Below are 25,092 nucleotides of genomic sequence, written 5' to 3' on the forward strand. Positions count from 1 at the left end.
TCCGCCCAATTGGATGATTTATGTTCCAGATTTGGGTAAAACTGCCCAAATGTCTGGTATGTTGCAATTATTTTTGGATTCTTAAAAATTGGGCTACTTGAGAGCCATTCACCGCGGCCTGGCGAGCCAATTTGCTGCGCCTTGGCACTGACATTTTTGGCAAAACTGGGTTTATTCTATGCAGATTTTCTATGCAATATGTTTATTTTCTTTTGCCTTCTTCCCCTTCCCCCCTTCCCTCCCTCCCCCTCATGCCATATTGTTTAATCAGTACATAAATTTGTACATGTTGACATCTCTTGGTATTGCACATACAACTTTGCATGCATTCATGTAGAGAGGGGTAGGGATGCTTCATGTAAGCCTACAGAGTTAGCCTAGTATTAAGACAGGGATACAGCTTATGAAGCTGTATAATCCCATTAAACACTTGACAGTAGGCTAAGATGGTGTAGGCTTACATGAAGGATAGACCTTAGTTTTGTACTGTTGTCATCTTATGTAATATATAAGTCAGTTATTATAGGGACCGTTCACAAACACTTGTTGGGAGGGGCCTGATGCAAAAAGGGGGGCCCTGAAAAAAAATAACCACAAATTTTTGTGGGAAAATTTAGTTTATATGATTTTCTATGGGGTTGACCCATAGTTTTTATGTCAAAAAAAGGGGGGCCCTGAAATTTTTGAGGTGTGAAAAGGGGGGGGCCTGAAATTTTTGTGGTGTGAAAAGGGGGGCTCCCAAAAATTTTCGTAATGAAATTTTTTTGCATCAGGCCCCCCTAACAAGTTCAAGTTCAAGTTCAAATTTATTTATCAATCAATATCATACATAGCATATATAATAATAACATTGAATGCAATAAACATAGTTTAATAAATATAATAACAATTTGTTTGCATCAGGCCCCCCTAACAAGTGTTTGTGAATGGTCCCTAACAAGGAATGTATGGAAGACCTGCAAAGTTAAACAAGCCTATCTGGCTGTATTCAACATGAACTCAGCAGCAGCCCACTAACATTGGATGTACTTGCCAGGAAGAAATCAAATCAGAACTCTTGCCGTTTCCCACACGTACAGTTGTACACCTGTGCATTTTTATGAGAACTTCCAGTTGCACCAGTCTTGGTCTGGGTTAAATGCACAATCATAATAGATTAGAAGATTACTTTCAAGTCTTAGATGTAAATGTGATATATCCAGTAGGCTGTTCCAGTTGAAATCCACACACCCTCTATATGGAAGACATGACCTTAATCTCTCACACAGGGAGTGAAGATTTCAAATGGAGTCACACATTCAGGAAACCCCATTTGAAATTCACACCCCCTGTGTGGAAGATTAAGGTCATGTGTTCCATAGGGGGTGTAATTCTGTGTATGGATTTTAACTGGAATATACGCAAACAGTTCCATTTGATGATACTATAACTCATCCTTTTTCATGAAGTAGATCAAGTAATTAAAAAAGAAATACAGGAATTCAATAAAATACTGGAACTTATGTTTCGTTAACATGGCCCAGAACTAGGCCGTTTTCACCCACAACAAAGCCACGGGTCATACCTTTAATTCTGAACATGTCATCATTCTTGACAAGGAGGAACGCTGGTTTGAATGTGGTGTGTGCGAAGCCGTCTTGGAGAGAGTCAAAAGCCTGTCATTGAACAGGACGGGAGGACTATGCTTTCAACTCTCACATGCGTGGGAGCAGGCACTGAAAGGAATTGATCACCATCTCTCACATGACCAATCGACCTAAATCAGTCACCTGATGATGTCTGATGGTTTTGGACGAAACGTTGTGTTAAGGTTGGTCTGAACCCTGGAAATATGGAAACTTTCAGGCCTCATAACTTCTAAATTTTTGGTCCAAAGTATATAATAAGTATACATATTAAGAATGGCAAAGACTAGATAAGTTCATCTGTGAGGTCTAATTTGGGCCAAAATGGCACTTTTTATTTAAATCCAAAAATAACGGTTTTTGGCCCACTTCTTTTTCGTGCATCGTAACAAAAAAATTCTTGGGCCAAAAATTTTTTTTTTTTTTTTTTAAAAACTAAATAAAACTATCTAGGACCGTTTTTTCATTTTTTTGAATTTCGACCAACTTTGAGAAATTTGCGCCAAAAATGGTCAAAAAATGCTGATTTTTCAAAAAAAATCATAAAAAAGCCCGATTTGGGCCCAAATTTCAAATATTTTTGGTGAAATTGGTCGAAATTAAAAAAAATGAAAAAACGGGTCCTAGATATTTTGATCTAGTTTTTAAAAATTAAAAAGAAAAAAATTTTGGCCCAAGAATTTTTTTGTTATGATGCACGAAAAAGAAGTGGGCCAAAAACCATTATTTTGGGGATTTTGGGCCAAAAGTGCCATTTGGGCCAAAAGTGCCATTTTGGCCCAAATTTGACCTCACAGATGAACTTATCAAGTCTTTGCCATTCTAAATATGTATACTTTTATATACTTTAGACCAACAATTTAGAAGTTATGAGGCCCGAAAGTTTCCATAATTCCAGGGTTCAGACCAACCTTAATGAAATGTTTCAGTATTTGATCAAGTAACTGATGCATGCTTTAACCATAAATTTTTTGTACTTTAATCTCATAGTTGCAAAAAATGACTTGGGCAATTATCGTAGCAGGGTGCGAAATGTAGTTCGGCAGTAGCAAATCTCTGATGTTGTTTAAAGTAAAAAATGAGAAGTTAATTTGATGACAAACAACTCATTTGTGCTATTCCATTTCAAATCCACACGCCCTCGGTGGAAGATTTTGGAAATATCCGTCATAGGGGGAGTATGAATTTCAAATGGAATGAACACATTTGGCAGCTCCATTAAAATTTCATACACCTTCTGAGAAAGATTCAACCTGAATCTTTCACAGGGGGAGTGTGAATTTCAAACGAAATTCACACATTAGGCAGCTCCATTTGAAACTCATCCTCCCTCTGTGGAAGATTCAGGTTGAATCGTTCTCAGGTGTAATCTTCTACTGAAGCTTCTACATTTGAAATTCATACTCCCCTGTGAAAGAGTTCAAAATCTTCCCCAGGGGTAGTGTGTATCTTAAATGGAATAGCCCATTCACCCCCCTGTATACAGCTTCCTTGAATGCTCACACTCATGATATTTTTGTGATGTTCCCTTGTTGTGTTTTGTACATAGAATTTAGAATGAGACTGTAGATATTGTATTTTGTATGCAGGGTACTGTGGGGGTAGAGTTTTTATGTTGTACGGAACCAAAGAAGAGCTGCACATGGGATGTGCTGTCATGGGAATTGTATAAAGTATTAATATTACTCAAGTATTTTGTTGTTTACTACTCGGCTGTAGAACAGCTTTGTACATGTTTCGCAGCTTTTTGGCCCATCAGCATTGAATTGGCCATAAAATAGTTTTTAATCAAATTTTGAGAATTTAGAAAACAAAACGTGGACAAAAATTTTCCTTCACTTATATTTAAATGTGTCGTATGAATAATCTCTACAAACAAATTTTATACGATATAACTTTTTTTTCAGTTTTTTTGGAGAGTAGATTCCAATCAACTGTTTTGATCTGAACCATTTAATACATGTACCTGATTTATGCCATATTATTTTCAACAAATTAAAGAAAATTACACAAGGTGACAAATGTGTGCATCCATCCTGCTTTGTGTTGTGTTTAAAAGTAATTTTAAGAATACCGTTACTAAAAACAACATAATAACGAGGTATTTTGTTGTTTTATTATTTTAGCAATTTCAACTGGGATAGCCCAATAATGCATTGTAAATGTTAGTGTAATGCACCCAGGAATCTTTATAATTTAAATCATTTAATTTACATCAGTTTTGCTTGTCATACTGAAGTGAATTATTATGATATGTGAGCAATTTTTTATTAGATATGATCATTTAATGCATTCTCATGGCAAATTGGTTTCCCATTTGATATATTTACCTTTGTGGTAATTGTCACAAACCCCTCACGGAAGTATCCTGCGCCTTCTCGAGCCACTTCTGATCCTGCCGGGACTCTCGGGATTAAAAGGCGAGCGCGCTAGAGCAAAAGAGGACTTCCCCGTCAGGTCTACAACAGTAACACACTTATACCTCTGTGACAATATGTGTTATGAGCAACATGATCAAGGGAGTGCATATTGATTGTGAATTATTACTGGTCTAAAAGGTGCTTAAAATCTGTTGTTTCTTATTCTTTTCAGCAACTGCTAAATTGCCTATTAGTTGATCACCAAAAGTTCAATTTTTGTGGGGTTTGCATCCAAATGTAACATCGTTTAAAGTTGAAATTTGATCATGTGATCATGTCATGAGGTGTCATCTATTTGAGATTATCTGGAAATTTTGGGCTATTCCTGTTGAAATCCATACACCCTATGGAAGACATGACCTTAATCTCCCACACAGGGAGTGTAGATTTCAAATGGAGTCGTCGATTCAGGAAACCCTATGCACAGTCCCTGTGTGGTATATGAAGACTGTGTCTTCCATAGGGGGTGTATGGATTTCAACAGGAATAGCTAAGTGGTATTGATTAGGTGGAAACCTTGAAATGCTAAAAATGGGAGTTCAAACTTGAGATTTATTTGTGTTGTAACTGTTGTTGCCTTCTGTTGAACAAAATTTTTAGCAAAGTGTAAGTATATAAATAATATATCTGTAAGTTAAAATGATGCAAACATAGAATTGGTTTGTGCTCCAGTTATGTTTTGTTCTTGTCAGAAATTTGGGAACAAACCAAAAGTTTGATGACACCCTACAAACCTTAGTCTGTTAGGGGAAAAGAGGGTCAAAAAGTTATGTTTGTAAAAACTAGTTGGCGGTCATCATAGTTATCTTTTTTAATGATTTGATATCGTAATATTTGTAAAATTTAAGTATTTTCTGATGTTTGATATCAATGCTCCACCCTCAAACAGACTTCAAATGGAATCAATATTTTAAATATCTGAAGAGCATGATATAAGAAGGGGAAAAAAGAGTGTTTAATTTGAGTATAATGAGGCTAATTAATATGCCCTATGAGTCAATGTTCGTAGTCATCCAGAGTTTTGGATTTGAATCTAATACTGGAACTTACTTTTTGCAACTATTGTTGCATTGCATCTGGACCCACCAGACAACTGACCCGCTGGGCTGGTCACGTGATAGAACGTGATTTGGGAACGCATTGAGCAACCATCACTGAACAAGAAAGGGGGACTCAGCTTTAACTTATCTCATGCATGGGACCGGGATAGATACCTAGCAGTCTATCACATGACCAGTCCAGCGGGTCAGTTGCCTGATGAAGTCTGGTGGTTCCAGACGGAACGTAGTAATAGTTACAAAAAAGTAAGTTCCAGTATTAGATTCAATTCCAAAACTCTGCACTAATAGTATACACACTATATGTGTGGGGTACAAGAGTCTTCCTCTGTAGATTAAATATGATCAATATCCTTAATACGGGTTGGTATTTTAAACATTTACGTTTAGGGGGGGGTCAGCCTCCTAATGAACAGACTTTCTTTTGTAAACATCATCAAACTTTTGGTTTGTTCTCTTAAGAAGATGCAACATTCATTTATTTGTATAGGCATGTGTATAAAATTCAATTAAAAGTACAGTCAGTGACTTAGTTCAAGTCTTTGGTATTCAGCATCATTGTATAACAAAGCTTTCCATTATTTATACAATTTTCCACAAAAGGGCTTTACTTTCTTATAAACTGTTAATTTGGAAAACTGATTTTGGATTTTATACCTCATTTTGAATCCATTGGGCTATTCCATTTAAAATCCACACTACCCCTGTGGAAGATTTAGCTAAAGTCTTCCACAGAGGGAGTATGAGTTTTGAATACAATAGACAATTGGGTAACTTTCATTGGAAGATAAAGCCATAATACAAGGGAGTATGGGGTTCAAAATGATTAACACTGACCAATTACATTTGAAAAACATACCCCCTCTGTGGAAGATATTACCAAAATCTTCCACAGGGGTAGTGTGGATTTCAACTAGAATAGCCCATTTCCATCACTGGCTGTATCAACATGATTGGTACCAGACAGAGAGTATTGATAATGTACAAGAACTCCCACATGAAATGCAACATAAGAGCCACGTTTTTGTATAGTAATGTTGTAAACAGTAATAAAACTACAAATTGTGGTAAACAAGAGGATCCAATGTTGCATTTGGAAGATGGCAGGCTTTTCTATCAACTTCAAAATGGGTACCATTAATTACCAATCATTTTAACACAGCCTGTAAATGATGACATGTCTCCCCCTCCTCCCCCCCCCCCCCCAAATAAAGTGGAATTAATTCTGACTTGATGTGATCCATACTTGATCTTCAAAATGAAATGTTACCTGGAAATAACTGGTAATTCAAGAAAACAGAATGTCAATTTCAAAATCCAAAAAGATGCTTTATTTCTAATACTATTAGTAATAGTGCAGTTCATTCAACCTTTGTAGATATAATGTATAATTTGATGAATGATTTGCTTATGTTTGCAGCATAGAATTGTATGAAATTTATTTTGGATTCCTGTTTTGTCATGATTAATTATTTCTGCATAGTGCCAAATAGAAATTGCAGTATTTGTAAATTTCTTTGTTCCTTTCATTGAGGGTGTTATTATATATTAAAGGGGAGTGGTCCGATGTTCTGTTTTCTATCTTACATTGAGACCGTTAAAATTTGATATGAGAAGCAGAAATGTGTACAACAATGCCCCATAGGATAGTACAATGTATATACTTGTGGTAACCACTGAACCACAATTCATCATGTTTTTGTTCACACCATGAAACGAAACGTATCTCAGTGTTAAATTTTACTGGGCTAATGAGAAAAATGTGAGCTTTTTTCTGATACCAAAATCTCAGTTTTGATGATGAAAATGAGGGATGAGCCTGTCAATTGGGTCACACCCTTTTAAGTGATAAATATGTTTTACTCGGCAGAAAGTCTTCATCATATGTGTAGATGTTAACATTTAACCCCAAACTTGCAGGAATTATTGCTACAAGAACACAAATGGGAAGCATTATTTATTTGGTTGTTTGCAGAAATCAACGAATTGGGTTATTCCATTCTTGCAGGGTTACCTGATTGGGTGACTCCATTTGAAATCTACACCCCCTGTGTGGGAGATTAAGGTCATGTCTTCCATAGTGTGTGTATAGATCTCAACTGGAATAACCCATTACTGTTGCCAGTTGAATTCCAAAACCCAAGTTTGTCACAGATGAATTGGGCTATGCCAGTAGAAATCCATACACCCCCCCTACACTGTATATGAAGACATGACCTGAAGCTCCATTCTGGGAGTATGAATTTTAAATACGGTTACCTGTGGGTGACTTAATTTGAAATCTACGCCCCGTGTGGAAGATTAAGGTCATGACTACCATAGGGGTTGTATGGATTTCAACTGGGACAGCCCATTGTTATACTTCTGATAGTTCTGTATATTGTGGGTAGTGATGTGTTATTTGCTGCCGTTGTGTAAATTATTTGAATTCAATAAAACTGCTTGAAAAGAAGCATGTTGTAGTAGTCTTTTAGTATGCAACTCAGTCAGTGTAGTAGGGTCAGAATATGGGTTCTTGTGAGACTAACAAGGGAAGAAATTTTTGTTGTATTTTTGAGGATGCTGAATAAGAATTTTGGGGTCCAACCTCTGGGAAATGTGGGCAACTCCCACTAGAGGTGGTTTTCATAATGGCCAATAAAAACCATTGAATGACATTCTAGAGCCATAGAATAGGTTACTGATGGGACATATTGATTTATCTTTCGTACTTTGATATGGCATCAGATAATACATTAAATTCAAAAATGCTCTGCTGGGAACAACATTTTAAACAATGGATAGTTTGCCATATCTCAGTTGTTTTGTTACCTGGGTAAAATGCAGCGTTCGAAATAGGGCCAGTCAGCCGGCCATTGGCCTGGCCGGTAACTTTTCTGACTGGCATCTAGTTGCCGGCCCGGCTGGCCGGTAACTTTTTAAGATCAAGCTCGGCTGGCCTGTAACTTTTTGAGGCATATTTCGAACACTGGTAAAATGATAAAATCTTAAGGTTAACAGGATTCAATGGGATTTGACCTTTTTTACTCAGAATGGGAAGAAAACCACAAAAATTAAATAGTAATTTCATATACATTGTAAGGCCAGTGCTAGTCAGTTAATTAAGCTAATGCCATTTTGAGGGAGACAGAATGAATTATATATCATATTATGTTACATGTCACCAATTTCAAAACAGATTGTAATCAACCCTGCTGTGATGATAACAGATACAGGTCATAAATCTCTTGTCTATTTTGTTGATCAACATCGTTGTCCATTAAAGTATAATTGGTAACAAGTTTGTGAGGTAGGGATTACAATTTAATGGATCAGATTTCAGTCATTGACTTGTTGAACCAATCTGTTGTGCATGATAGATAGGACCGGACAATTTATGCAGAACAAATTGCAAATGCCCCAAAATAATTGTGAATTGTGCGGAAAATATAGCAAAATATAATTAAACATATATAGCCCAATTTAGACTTAAGTTTACATTATACTTATTATCAAGGCTGTCCTTTTAATTTTTGTGAACAAAATGGCAGAAAGTAAGAAGCAAAATCATATATTTTGCTGAAATATGAATTATTCAGGGAAATATAGAATTGCAGAGACATGTCAAATTTGGTGGAGAAAACTAATATGTGAGTGGACACTACGAATGAGCCGTAAACTCGGCAAATAGTACTCTGTCTTTGTTTGCTTTGGCTAAATCCTGTTCAAGTGGTGGATAACAAAGCATTGTCTAGGTATGTATAATCAACAATTAACAATGAGAGGACATTCCTGAACTTTGTTGACTTGGGGATGATTTGAAATGACCGCCAATTATGACCGTTTGATATTTATTTCCAGAAATGTGGAAAAAGAGACGCACATAGAACCGATAACAGGTACAATTTTGTTGAAGGAACAGAGTTCAACAAACCATAATCCCGCTTCTGGATATCGTTTGAAGTCAAATGATATACCATTTTAAAGCTTATGATATATATTTTCTAAACACAAATAAAACAAAATTGACTGGGGGTCGACTTTACGGCTGATTTGTGGTGTCCAGTCACAGGCGCTATATAAAACACCAAAATTGATTTATTATAGGATGTCAACAATTTTAAGGCAACCAATAATAACAACACAATGTCCGAGTCACTAGGAACAAATAAGAAATACATTTTATTTGTATTTATTTCTTAATCATCACAACAGCTAACAAACAGATACATAACAACCACTAGCAATCAACAAAGATCACAACAAAACAAGTGATATGGAGGTAAGAGGAAGGCCAATATGGCCTGTAGTACCTCGTCCCCTGAATACAACCTATATACACCATAAAACAACAGATGTGCCTACCAATTGGACTATTCCAGTTGAAATCCATACACCCCCTGTATGGACAAAAGGGAAAAGAAACTGAACAAAAAGGTGTTGTTCAACGATGTTTCAATATAAAATAATACACACTGACGTTTCGTACAAAAGTACTTTATCAAAGTGATGAAATCACAGAATATAAACTAGAGAACCAGGACTCGACCGCCATCTTGATACAGGCATGGAGCAAAAATTGGGGGTATTCGGTTTCCCTCGGAATGCGCTCGAGCCATTCGTTGTCATGCAAGCGAGACATGGATGATGGGCGCATTTGTGAGACGCACTTGATGCGACCTGCACGCGAGTAGCAACACGCTTCAGATGAGATGCAGAATTGTTTTCGTTTGTCTCCGCGCACCGTTGGCAAGGACCCGAATACCCCCGATTTTCTCCCCATAGCTGACGGCGCGATTGTACGTGGCGGTATAGGGAGTCCCGGTTCTCCTTCTCTAATTCTGTGGATGAAATAGAGAATGTCTGCGAGCGCGGAAAACAAAAATGAGAAAAACAAAAATGTATATGGACAAACTGACCTTAATCTCCCACACAGGGAGTGTGAATTTCAAATGGGTTACGTGAATGGACAACTCCATTTGAAATCTGTGGGAGATTATAGACCACTTTTCAACAAAGGCGAGGGACTGGTCTATCAATATGCTTGATCGAACCGCTACACTATTCAATGGCTTTCTTGTACTATATGAAATGTGGTGAGCGATTTTAAATGCATATGCCCTGAGCAAACTGCGCTGCGTACGCACACTGCAGGGCAAAGAACCATGTAAATTGTCATAATTCCCGCGCATACTGCTGGGCAACATGTCAAGTGGTCTATAGGTCATGTCTTCCATAGGGGGTGTGTGAATTTCAACTGGAACACCGCATTACAAAACTAGAATGTTAACAATAGTGACTGTTTGTAATAGTTCTTGAGGCTAACATTTTATAATTTCAATATTTAATCTAAGTATGCATTTGCAGTCCATTGTACAGTACAATACAGGATACAGTAAATTATACAAAGCATTTTAATGCAAGTGTTAAGTACGAAGTATATATATATAAACTAGTCAGTGTACAAAGTGCTTTTAAGGACTTAAAAGTTTCTTAATAATAATAATAATAATGCATTTATAATACACCATCTATTTAGACAACCTATTCCGAGGCGCAAACATTGAACAATTAAAAATTAACACGTAATTATAAAAACAGCACATATAGAAGTCAATTGTCATAACCAATCTTAAACAGATGAGTTTTTAAAGTCTTTTTGAAACTATCAGTGAATCACAAATACGCAGATTTAAAGGAAGCAAATTCCAAAGTGCAGGTGCACAAGCATAGAAGGCCCGGTCACCAAATGAAGAAATGTTTGCACACTAATATTTTATAAATACAGCTAGTAAACTTACAAATCCCCTGGCTAGTTGTAATCCAGCCCTTCGAACTTAATTACAAAAATAAAATGAAATATAAAATGAAATATGCAAATTCGCTAACTAATAAGCATATTTTGTGCTGAAAATCTAATCAGGTTGAGAACATCTGGCCCTGCTAACCCCTACCAAGTTACATCACTGTACACCATACGGATCTCCAGATATTGGGTTACTCCATCATCACAACAAATCATAACATAAGTCTCAAATTGTTACACTGTGTTACACTGCAGAAGTGTAAATCTTTGTTATCAGTCACCTTGAAATGATTAAACACTGCCTAATCTAACATGGAAAATGTTTATGGACATGTAGATGCTAGAAAGCAACATGTACTAGAGTTAGTGAGCTGTGCAATAATTATGAATCCGAGGGGTACAAATTCCAAGCTCCATGCCAAAAATTGTTGCACAATCTCTCTCCGACTGCTACAAATTGCTGCTTGCCTCCCTCCCTCAGCCTACCCAAAAATCTTTGGGCCTCCTTTGTACATGTCATAATGCAATTAGCATACAGAGCAGAAAATTAATTAAAACATTTAAAAGATTTCCATACTATTTACCTAAGACTTTTTAGAGTGTTTTATTTAAAGGTTGCCCCATCAATGTGTGCAAAAAATTGCTTCAACCCTTTTGACCTGCCAAAAATTACTTTCCCCCAATCGTCATAAACGTGCTTCTGGTATTCCCACGCACCCTGCGTATTTGAGTTAGTATTAGGGTAGTGTGCAGAATTATTCCCAGAATTATTCCCAGGCTTTTAAACAGAATACAAATTATAAAAAATATAGGTATAAACCATTTGACTTCCATGCAGGTAGTGATATTAGTACTTGTGTCACAGTTACTTCATGCATGTATAGATACACTGCCTTTGATGGCGTATGAAAGTACACCAATTCTTTGTGTCAATACACAACGTAATATGTCACAAGGAACCCTAATGGACTATAAATGATAAAACTCAAGGTGCTTATAAAGTACTTGCTAGTATTAATTACATATGCTGTATGATAAATACTTGCCTGCACACTAGTGGTGAGGTAACATTTATAGATATGTTAAAAAATACAACTATAATTGGTTTCAATATATTTTCAACCAAAAAACTTAAAAATTTCAAGATGAGAAACAATAAAATTAATGCTTTAAAAAAGATGCTTTTATCTAAAAACATAATATATATATATATATATATATATATATGATATAACTACATTGTATAAGGCAATATTAAAAAATGTCTTCATCTCAAAGCTCTTCAGCTTCTGAAAACCTAATGTGGAATGTTATTTTTTTTTTTAATTAATTAATTTATTTATTTTAATATAGAATTTTGAAATGCTTGTCAAGGTGACCGTTATGCATTTTGATTCTGTAAACGTTCGCCTAATGACACTCGGGGCTCCCTTGACATAAGTGGAATTTTAGGCACAACTTTAAAGTGCCCTCCCATAAAATTCCCACCAGCAGATAAGGGCACCCACCCTTAATTCTTGTTGGGATTTCAGAGGAGGGAGCTCTCTATTTGTACATGAAATTTACCCCAAGGCAAAGGAGCCAAGGTGCGCCATTAGGCAAACGTTTACAGTATACAATGTGCTGTATGACTGTTAAAAGCACAAATACAGACTATATCTTGAGTTGCGGTGTCTTTTATAATAATAATAATAATAATAATGAGAATTAATATTGCGCACACCTCCACCAAATTAATGGCGCTCAAGGCGAGATACAGAGAATTATTTTCAAAACGTGTTTGACAAAGAAAGTAGTCAAAATCTTTCAAAATGGTTTTATTTTTCGGCTTTTTGTTGAGGAAAAAAAGGAAATTAAAAAAATTACGACTTTAAAATAACCTTATGTGCACGATTTACTAAATGACTTTGATGGCTTTGAGACAAAGGATTTTTTAAATATAGCCATTAAATAATGTATATTCATACATAGAGGTAAATGTAAATAGAATGCAATAATAAGTAATCCAGATTAGAACTAAAAGACCCAAACTGAACCATGACAACCTCCTGACACTCATAATCAAGGGAGCACCACATCTTATTTGAGATCAGTTGTCTCAACATCACTAGCAACAACAGATCTTCAGGGCAATAACATCCGCTGAAGAAGCCTGTTGACCCGGTGAAAGTGCTCAGTACCAATTTTCAGTAGAGTATGAATATATAATTTTGCTTTCTATCAAATATATGATGTTAAGAATTGCTGGTTTCTATTTGAACTACATGAATATTGGGCTATTCCTGTTAAAATCCATACCCCCTATGGAAGTCATGACCTTAATCTCCCACACAGGGAGTGTAGATTTCAAGTGGAGTCACCCATTCAAGGAATCCATTTGAAATTCACACTCCCTGTGTGGAAGATTAAGGTAATGTCTTCCATAGGGGGTGCATGAATTTCAACTGAGATAGCCCATTGTTAACAATTGCTGGATCCTCTTTCAACTATATGTATATTATTGCACCTGCAGAAGGAATAAAACATCAATTACAACTAAAAATGCACTTATCTGGAAAAAGAGATGAAATATTCGGCTGAGTAAGAATTTTGTTTTTGTTTTTACCAATATGAGATTATTGCATCACATGTGATAATGAGAATAATACACCTATAGTCTGTCTTGTTTCATTTTGAGAGTAAAGCCATGTTAGATTTCGCAGTGGCAGCCTCGAATCATGTGCATACACTCGACCATAGAAAAGCGATTTGTCCGTAAACTGGCGATGCAACCGTGTAAGGCAATAATCTTTCAATCGACCATCGATGCTTGTTTGATCCTATTATTTGGCCGTAATTCTGATTAATTAGTTGATAGTTCATTAATTACAAGCATCGAAGCAGCATCGCACCTATTCGAATCTGCCACTGCGAAATCCTACATGGTGCTACTCTCAAGCCGCAGGCTATTTTATAGTAAGACATTAATATTTACATTAACATTAGCTGCCAAACGATCAGCAAGACACATCAATAATCAACAGAAATTGGTAGTGATGGCACCAGGAGCAACAAATATTAAGGTGTTAAAATGTAAAATAAATTGGGCACTTTTCCATTAAAGGTGAACATTTTCCAGATATCTTATTTTGACTGAACGACTACCATGCTCCAAAATCTGTAATGGCCCTCACTTGAGTATAGAAGTCTCTAGATCTGGTTGGCAATAAGGACTCGATATGACCATGTGGACATCAGCTGGAGACGATACTTATCACTACAAGATTCCTATTGGGGTTGTCTGCACAATTCAACAATCTGGTACTGTGCAGTACCAGGGAGTACCACAGTGTAGTACTAGTGCAACACCACTGTTGGTGGGTCCTGTGCAGTAGCACCATTGGTACTATGTGGGTACTTTGTGTGCACCAGTTAAGTACTTTGGCGATGATGTACCTGTTCAGGCAGCCACAATAGATAGGAAGGAAGGAAGGAAGATCCCCTGGTGCTGACACTAGAAGTTAGCAAAAATGATACAGACTATTTACAAATAGTACAACCTGTAAAACTTAATTTTAAAAACTTAAATGAAACTTTATGGACTATTCCAATTCGAATCCATCGCCCACTATGGAAGACATGCCCTTAATCTTCCACACAAGGGATGTGAAATTCAAATGGAATTAAATGAACGGATGACTCCATGAAATCAACAGATTAAGGTCATGTCTTCCATTGGGGGTGCATGAATTGGGATTGTAAACTGTTTTTCTGTCAATTGGTTTAATGATGACGCCATAGCTTGTTCTTCTGTCCATGTTTATTTATGACACCAAACTGTGATGTTAGCTTTGTATTCCACATTGTTGTTATTGTTGTATTCTAACTGTTTGGAATCTACCAGCTTTAGTCTGAAATAGAACACAAATAAAAAATGTATAGGACAGTAATACAAGGGTATAGGACAAGAATGCCCTATTGGCAATTAGAATTTGGTTTTTACCGAAAGTGGTAAAAAGGTTTAAACCGACAAACATGGCATAAACTCACAAAAACTCATATCGAGTCAGTCAAATATTAAAATGTAGCACAGAAAGTTCATAAATAGTAACACATAACGTTTAATGAATCATTCAACATATCTTTGTCTCGTCAAGTCCTTCAAATGAAAACATTTTGAATATGATATGACATTTTTCAATTAAGTGTACCAGCAGCAATGAACACCCGTGCTTTTAATTTCTTAATATGTTACTTGTAATTACAAAATTTGACCTTATTACACTCAGGAAATTATTTTTGTTACTTAATAATTTGTTTTCAGATGAAAATAACTGAAATTTTGATCACTAGTTTAGCTTTTGCCATTTTTGCCAAGTGGAAAAAAAGCGGTTAAAACCTGTGAACCCTGTCTGCAATAGCTGCCAGATGTCAAGATTATGTACAATACAGAATGCAGAAATTGTCCAATATCTATAGGGCAGCTATTGCAGACAGGGTCAACTTGCACTAATAGAGGCCCTGCATGAAATTATCGATTGACTCCAAACAAAGGATTTGAGCCGGTGTCCTTCACCATAGTTATGGCGGAGTGCAGTCCATTCAATCAAATGTTGTCATCAACCTATTTGATCGTAGTGCAGGGTTATGTGTGTGAGACGAACTGTCACGGTAGATTGCAATCATGCTTTTGTTGAATGCATTTGAGTAGTCCGCCATATTTACGGGATGATAAGTCACATGCAAGGCCCTATCCCTCGAAATGTGATCACAATGTGAAATGTGGATTGTTTCTATTTGTGAGATAGTACAGTAAAATTGACACCCACAAAATTGAAAAATAAATGTTAGCATTTGTATGTGACACGATCTGGTCCATGGGGCACACCGTCATCATCCCTATATGTTTGTGTTAAAAATTGCCGTGGTAGTACGATAAATCCTCACATTTTTCAACAACTACGCATGGTGATTTTGTTTGAGATAGGCCGTGCCACTCAGGCTATGCATACAATTTGAGATTTTGAGAGCCGGCCACACTGTTTCTATTCTATGTTTTACGAATTTCGCATGATCAGTATATGGCTGGCCGTAACCGCCTAACGTGGAGCTGCTACGCAGTAGCTTACTTTTTCGCTTGGCGGAGCTAAATTGACCAATCATGTTAGATCTTTTTCATTACGCTGGAGCCAGTTGATGCATCATCGTTCCAGAGAGAAAACTCTTGCCAAAATTAATGTTTACTATGTGGATTTTAAATGAATCGAATGTAAATAAACCACCAACAGTTGTACAGGATCAATACCATTGTTTGATTAGTGTATAGTCAATGTTACCTTGCATGCATGTGCCATGTGTGTGGCGTGTTTGTTTGTTTGTCTACTGTGTCAGGCCAGGATCACTGACACCCACGGTACTGATACTGTCATACTATCACGGTGATCATATTGTTGAATGTTGTTGACTTTAAAATAATCATGATGCAGTCATGTCTACAGTAGAATTCACCATGACCTTTGAAGGACTTAAACCCCATTAAAAGCTATTAAACCAAGATAACACTCAATGAAAACAGCTCAACTATGTTACATCAGATCTTCTCTGGTTAAATACACACTGCACTTGTGTCTGTTTTACCTGTGCAATGAACAATGAGCTGGTATTATAGTTTCAGTTGGGTGAATGATTATAAAAGCTTAACGCAAGGTAACAATACTGTCTGGGCTTTTGTTTACTTAAATGAGACAATAGTCTGCTTATTGTTAACCAGCGTTCTTGAAAATGAGAAGCATAATGGTTTGCAGACTTAACACGGTTTAGAAATAATTTGTTCATATTTTTTGGTGTTATCTGTCGTTTACATATCCTTCCTAAAACACAAAAGTACCAATATTTCCAAACACCTAAATTAGCTAAAAATTTAGGAAATGTTACAAAACTATATTTTCTAGAATTTCAGAGAATACTTTAAATATTGACTGGTTATTTTTTTTTTATTTTTGTCATATAGGCAATGTCATAATACTTCTAACATACACTAGGTCACGCAGCGTCAATGGTGAGCGCACTGAGTATTGTGTATAGGAAAAGCGGGCAGTACCGTAACTACAGTATGTATGGCCTACTATTAGTATATAAAGTAAATCCGAACTGGTTTGCTGAAGGTCGAATTCCGCAGGCCACGCGCAAGATGTACAAATCAGCTCCCGGCGATACACTGCAGATCGCATAATTGTGTGCATGGTTTACCACCACTCTGCCTAGCTATATAGTTGTGTACAATACTGTATGAGTTTCTTGTGAGTGCATGTCCATCTTAATAATAAGTCGGTTCGTACTTTTCATAAATTACTTTTTGAATCATAACTATCGTGACCGAGGATATCTTGCATCTACGTGAAGCTCGTCTGGCAAATTCTTAATGACTAAATTCGCTTCACGTAATGAGTAAGTCGTACTTGATTGGTCAGTTTTACCTCCGAGTAATGAAAAACTCTAACATGATTGGTCAATTTGGCTCCACGGAACAAAAAGTCAGCTCTGGCGTAGCAGCTCCACGTTGTGGCGGTTATGCGACCTACCATATGATATTTCTATTGTAAGAAAATTTTATTTGTTGTCACGTAAATCACAGGTTTCGTTTAAATGTACTAACTGGAAATTAAATGTACTAATTAGTGAGGACCGGTATTTTGCTGTGGATATGTTTAACTGCAATTTTGATGTAAAACATTTGAAATCCTGGGTAAAAATTTTGATAATATTTAACTCTTTGAGAAAATTATTTTATAAAGGAATGCTGGTAAAACCAGGTGCAATACAATGTACATTATTGACACACTATCACGCTCTTTATCTTCGTCAATAATAGAATAATCGATTTCAATCGAATTGAATGCATGAGTTTGTAGTTGACTACTGAGCGACCTAAGCGATCGATTGCTAGCCAATCAGATAGAACTCCTTTTCTTTGCGTTCAGTGAAATACCACTCGCCTGTCGCTCACTACCACTCGCCCGTCGCTCACCAGCGGAGTATTAAATTTATATTTATCGTATAGGACGTCGACGGTGTGTGGGGGCCAAAGGCGGCAAACATGAAATTGAGATAAAGGCAAAAATATCGAATAAAAAACAATAAAATACATTAAAAAAATAGACATAACAAAACTTTATAACTTCAGAACCAAGTATGCTAGACTATTGGGGTTTTCAGAAAATGAAAGCCTAATGTTTGTGTAAGGTAATAATTATAGTAACTCAACTTTCAAAAATACCTCCTTTGGCTCCCATGGAGCAGATCTTGTCACATGCGCCTTTAACATGTATCAAAGTGCTTTACATTTAATCTGCTGTTGTTAGAATATGTCATATGTAATGCCCAAAGCATGCTTATACCCAAGTAGGCAAGTAAGGTAAGGTGCCTAGCCCAAGTGCACAACACGATGACACCACTGGGGCTCAAACTCGCAATCAACTGATTGCGACGGAGGACAAATTCCACTTCTGATAGTACAGACAACTGTAGTACAACATTTTTGAATTCCATTTTGTTACTCGCATCACATACTGTGCTATGACTGCTATCTGACAAAATACAGTTTCCAACAAAATCATGATTAAAATTATTTTTAAATACATCTTTATTATGTATGTTGCTTTGTACATAGAAGTATAGATCATAGTAATTAACGTTAAAGAAAAAAAGAATTCAAATTTTGTTATGAAGTGATTGTTTATAAAATTACTGATGTGTTGAAGCCATCGAGTCCCAAAGCCAATATCTCTCAGAAATGTTGTCCAAGGACATATCTTCAACATACCTGAAGTTGATGGTGGGGCAAAATGTCTGACATTGGTTTTCAGGGGGGTCCAAATGTACAAAATGGGGTTTTGCATGGGTAATATCTCGGCTAAAAGTATTCTAATAGGCTCAATATTGGATAAGAGTAATGCCCTACCAAAGGGCTCTGACTGGCAAAAAAATGGACAATAAAATTATTTTTACTTTTGGAGTTTTGACCCCCCAAAGTTGGTCCTGGATGGACGAAGTTGCATTTTGAGGGCCCTATATCTTTTAAAGTAAAGGAGTTACAAGTTTTCTGATGCCAGATTTGAATTCTACACAAATAAGTACCCCAGAATACATACTTTTCAAAGTTGTAAATGGTTCCCTTTATACATTTATGGACCTCCAAACATCGTCTTTCGGCGTTGCGACACATTTTTACGCTGACCCTCTAAATTTCAAATTGATGCCACAGGAAAAGCGAAATGGAGTATGAAGCTCAAATTTTCGGAATTTTACTTTCTCATCAATATCTACCACCACACAGCAAAAGAAAAAAATTGAAGAGGTGCTGCGGTGCACATCCCTGGAGTTGACATGGAATGGGTCTGTTTCCATATCTGCTCCTGCTTTTGCAAATATGACGCAGATACAAAAACTGTGCGAAACAGCTGATATGAGAGTATGGCGATAACAGTAGATATGATGCAACTACGACAGTATGTGAAATGCAAAATTGTCAAAAGTCAACCATTTTAATTAATATCTCACTAATTAAGGTCATATTTAGTTTTGCAATTTGGTGTAGCCTATAGGGTCAATACGCCTATTCTCGGTCACACGCCTATTCTCGGTCAGTTAGCGTATTGAACAACCGCTGACGATCGTTGCTTTAATTTCAGCCGTGTCTTCGAGCGAATCATTTAGCCGTGCATCGGTGCTGCAGGTTTTGGTGACTTTTTAATATCACGGTAGCACAGTTCACCTCAAATGATAGATTTTGAGATGGTATGGTGACCTGAAATATCGGCATTTAAAAAAAAATAATGACGTCATTTAAGAGGTGATATTGTAATATAATCAGTGATGCGAAATTGTACATGCATTTTAAAGCTGTAATTTTAACAAGTTGATCCATCTGCATCGTAAATAACACCATAGCAAATGATTGGTGTTGTGTTTATGTAAATTCCCATAGAAACAGGGGTGTCCGAGAATAGGCATATGAATTCCGTTGGCATTCCTATTCTCGGTCAGTGTTCCCTAGTATGAGCTATGTTGACATTGTTGTTGCCATGTGTCCTACAAATGATCATGCATGAGCACATGAGAAGTGTTGCATTTTGCTCTGCAGGCCTATAGCCATTTGTCGAATACAAATGAGCGAGGAGAAATTATTTGTGACCATCGCCCCTCCCTCCTCTACCCCTTACCCATCCCCTACACTGTCGTATTTTCGAGCTTTTTCGGTCGGAAAAATTTGGTCAACAATGTCAAATTTCTGTCGGCAAAAATGGTTCCTGCCCTGGTCCGAGAAAGGCGCTATAACTGACTTGCGCAGATAACATACACTATCTCCTCGGGCCTACATGTGCTATTAGCGCAATTTTGTCATTACTTTATATACATGTTAGCACAAATAGCACCGCTATTTTCATGGGTGTGCTATTTGTGCAATAGACAGTGTTATTTTTGAGGACTTAGAAAAAAACCATTAGGGACATTAAAAATAGCTTTAAATGTTAATATATTATTAGCGCAGTTATCATGGTTATGCTATTTTTGAGTCCTCCTATTACTTGGAGGGTGTTATTAGCGCTGTTGTGCTATTCTTATGGTTAGACCTTATAGCGTGCTATTAGCGCTATGGTGCTATTCTTAAAATGGTTAGGCCTTATAGCGTGCTATTAGTGCTATTGTGCTCTGGAAATTGTTTTGGCCTTATAGGGGCATATCGCGCGTTATTATCGCAATAATGTTATTTTTGAATTCTTGCACACGTGGAGGGGTGCTATTAGCGCTATTGTGCTATTCTTAAAATGACCTAGACCTTATAGCGTGCTATTAGCGCTATTGCGCTATTCTTCAAGGGGGCACAACACTAAATCCTTCCGTATTTAGTGTAACCTTGTATAGTTCCGGTTAAAACTAGCGCCTGAGCAAAATGTATCAGCCTCTCGTGGGTACTAAATTCAAGTGAATCGTGCTTGTTTTTATGGGAACAACAGAGTAGGACCTTAACATTAAAAATCTATTCAAAAAATGTTTCAAATCGATTGTGAATTAGTGACAGGCTGTCGGAATAATATCAAGGCCGGAACTGGTAAGGAGGCGAAATTGTCGGCTGAAATTAAGTGAGGGCGCTGTTTAGGTGCCGTTAAGCATAAAAATTTGACTTTCATCGCTTGGATGCTAAATTGGTCAATTTGGCGCCCTAAGGTATGTTGTCCCCTAAATCCCCCGTGAGTTCGCCACTGATCGATCTGCAGTGGTATTGATACCAAAATGAATTCATTTTCATCAGTAAAACGTAAGTTTTGGTGATTTGTATGTCAATATTGTTATTATTTTATGTTGCTACACATGGAAATTAACCCTTTTTTTCACATTTTATGTCTATCTACCTGACAACTAATGGTTTTTAAAATTGCTTTTAAAATTGCTTTTAAAATAATTACTAGAAAGTTAGAACAACCAATTAGCTACATATTGGATAATGTCCTCAGGGAGGTAGTTCCAGAGTGTCGGAGCATAAGGGTAAAAGGATTTTTGGCACAAGGTCAGACGACGGAAAGGAGGAACGATGGCTTGAGAGTTCAGGTTACGGAGTGAAGGCCGGGGTGAGGGTTGTAAGGGTTAGGAGAGGAGGAAAGATGATGGAGGATCTTATACAGGTGACAACTACCTGACAACTAATGGTTTAAATGCTTTTAAAATAATGCTAGAAAATGAGAACAATCAAATAGCTACATATTGATACCAAAATGAATTCATTTTCATCCGCAAAACTTGAATTTTGGTGATTTGAATGTCCCTATCCCTTAATATTGTCATATTTTACGCTGTTAGACATGGAATATTAACATTTTCGTATATTTTATGTCTATCTAGCTGACAACTAATGGTTTAATTGCTTTTAAAATAATACTAGAATGTTGGAACTATCAATTAGCTACATTATTGTTACCAAAATGAATTCATTTTCATCAGTAAGACCTGTGTTTTGGTGATTTGTATGTCCCCTTACCCTTAACATTGTCATATTTTACGCTTCTACACTTGAAAAATTGATATTTTTTACATTTTTAAGTCTATACAGCTAACAACTAATGGTCATTTTGCTTTAAAAGATTACAAGAACTAAATAGCTATGTTTTGATGCCAAAATGAATAAATTATAATGAATAAACATCGAAGTTATGTTGGATTGTACGTCCCTACCCTTAATATTGTCATATTTTACACTGTTACACATTGGAAAATTAACATTTTTCACACTTTATGTAGACCTGATGGTTTTTCTGTTAAAATAATACTGGAAAGTTAAAACAATCAATTAGCTACATGTTGATACCAAAATGAATTCATTATTATGAGTAAAGGTTGAGTTATGGTGGTTTTATTTCCCTAACCCTTAATAATACCATATTTGACATGGTTATACATGAAAAATTAACCTTTTCTCACATTTTATGTCTATCTACCTGACAAATAATGTTTGTTTTGCTTTAAAATAATACTAAAACATTTGAACAATCAATTAGCTACATATTAATTCCAAAATGAATTCATTATCATGAGTTGAAGTTGAGTTATGATGGTTTATATTTCCCCTACCCCTTAATATTGTTACACGCTGCTACATGTGGAAAACTAACTACTTTTTTGACATTTTCAGTCTATTTTCCTGACAAACAGCGATTTTTCCCACCCCACACATATCAATATTCAAAATATTACATGAATGGTAACTTACCAAACAAATTTTGTTAATGGAACTTATATAGTTCAGCTGAGTGACATATTAAGACACGTAAAACACCCCAACCCCAACCCTACACACCCACCCCACCCCCACATACACACCCCACCTACCCCAAACCTACACAACACAAACCAACATGCACGCAAACATGCACTTATATAAATATTTGAACCAGAACATCAATGTTTGCCTAGATATGCTTGATATTAAAAACAAAATTAAAAAATGGAGCTTAATTAATTTTGAAAATAGAAATTGGCACAATAGTAAAATTTGAAGCCAGTGCCATAAAAACACCCACCCTACGTATTGTTGTGAAAGATCTCATTTTCCACTAGTGTATGGACTGGCCACTTCCAATCATGATCTAATGAAACCTAGGTTTGCTTTCAAATAATACTAGAAAGTTAGAACAATCAATTAGCTACATAGTCATACCAAATTAAATTCATTATTATAAGTAAAAGTTGAGTTATGGGAATTTATATCTCCCCTACCCTTAATTTTGCCCTATTTTTTGTGATTTTATGTGATTATATGTCCATATATAAAATGACCTGTAAAAAAAGTGTTACCACAATTTGAGACCACTACCTACTTAGCAGTGATCTAGAGGGTCCATACTAACTACCTATGGTGTCAAACCTTGTATGTAGTTGGGGTAAACGAACTCCTTATTTAGGGCCTTGTGTGTTCTTGCTCCTGGACTAGTCGGGCGTGCCACCGCATTCCGCAGCGCCCCACAAAATAGGACCGCCTCGGACCCCGATCGGATGATCGAAAATTTTTGCCAATAAACCGCTTTTGAAAGGATCGCTCCTTGTCAATATATCTGAGAATACTGCACACGTATTTTATTATGGGTTTAAGTTATCAAAACCGCATCATACCGATCAACCAGGCTTCCAAAAGAGAGTGACCGAGAATAGGTATAGAAAAACTATACGGTGACCGAGAATAGGAGTTTAGTGACCGAGAATAGGAGTTGTCGCCAACTTTGACCTTTTGACCTTATACTTCCAATACAAGTTCAATGGAAGATGTCATGCATGGTATGTTAAACGCGGTGTTGTGTGGAATACACCGGCCCATATAGCTAACTTTTATAATCATTTACGCAAGAAATAGAGCGGGTTGTTTCTTAAGTGACCGAGAATAGGCGTATTTACCCTATGCTAAATATCTTGAAAGAGCTCAAATTATTAGATACTGCAGTATGCGATATGAGCAACAAAATACAGTTTCCAAGAAAAATTATGATTGAAATTCTTTCGAAATATATATACCTGTACATCATTGTACAAGTGTAACACTGTATAAAACTGTGGACCCACTTGAATGTGAAGGGCACCGGGCCCAATGTGGGGGGGGGGGCACAAGCTGTTTTTTCTGCTAAGTTTCCAATGGGATTTTTAAAATTTTCATTAGGCGGGTAATATTATTTATATTTTTGCTGCCTTGGACACATTATTTGGGTGTAAAAAGGATACTGTATTACCTTTTATTTGTTAAAGACTGGCTACATCCCCAACTTCAAATCTTACCTGCTTTCCAGTATTGGCATGAGATCTTTTTGTGTCCAGCCATCCTGACACACCACCACAGCCACACCTTGAATCTTACATGCTTTCCAGTATTGGCATGAGATCTTTCTCTGTCCAGCCATCCCGACACACCACCACAGCCACACCTTGAATCTTACCTGCTTTCCAGTATTGGCATGAGATCTTTCTGTGTCCAGCCATCCTGACACACCACCACAGCCACACCTTGAATCTTACCTGCTTTCCAGTATTGGCATGAGATCTTTCTGTGTCCAGCCATCCCGACACACCACACAACCACACCTTGAATCTTACATGCTTTCCAGTATTGGCATGAGATCTTTCTCTGTCCAGCCATCCTGACACACCACCACAGCCACACCTTGAATCTTACCTGCTTTCCAGTATTGGCATGAGATCTTTCTGTGTCCAGCCATCCCGACACACCACCACAGCCACACCTTGAATCTTACCTGCTTTCCAGTATTGGCATGAGATCTTTCTGTGTCCAGCCATCCCGACACACCACACAGCCACACCTTGAATCTTACCTGCTTTCCAGTATTGGCATGAGATCTTTCTCTGTCCAGCCATCCCGACACACCATCACAGCCACACCTTGAATCTTACCTGCTTTCCAGTATTGGCATGAGATCTTTCTCTGTCCAGCCATCCCGACACACCATCACAGCCACACCTTGAATCTTACCTGCTTTCCAGTATTGCCATGAGATCTTTCTCTGTCCAGCCATCCTGACACACCACCACAGCCACACCTTGAATCTTACCTGCTTTCCAGTATTGGCATGAGATCTTTCTGTGTCCAGCCATCCCAACACACCACCACAGCCACACCTTGAATCTTACCTGCTTTCCAGTATTGGCATGAGATCTTTCTCTGTCCAGCC

General features: G+C 37.0%; 1 protein-coding gene across 1 annotated transcript in view; it reads right to left on the reverse strand.

Moving 5' to 3' along the window:
* Positions 1–13,070: 13,070 nt before the first annotated feature.
* Positions 13,071–25,092, reverse strand: part of LOC140139128 (uncharacterized) — a 54,238-nt gene continuing 42,216 nt past the window's right edge. Inside the window, exon 19 of the mRNA XM_072161185.1 lies at positions 13,071–14,778. Coding sequence (XP_072017286.1) covers positions 14,688–14,778 — 91 coding nt within the window. The 3' untranslated portion in view covers positions 13,071–14,687. The remainder of the gene's footprint in view (positions 14,779–25,092) is intronic.

This window comes from Amphiura filiformis, chromosome 1 (genome assembly GCF_039555335.1).
Source record: "Amphiura filiformis chromosome 1, Afil_fr2py, whole genome shotgun sequence".
In the NCBI taxonomy this organism is placed as follows: domain Eukaryota; kingdom Metazoa; phylum Echinodermata; class Ophiuroidea; order Amphilepidida; family Amphiuridae; genus Amphiura; species Amphiura filiformis.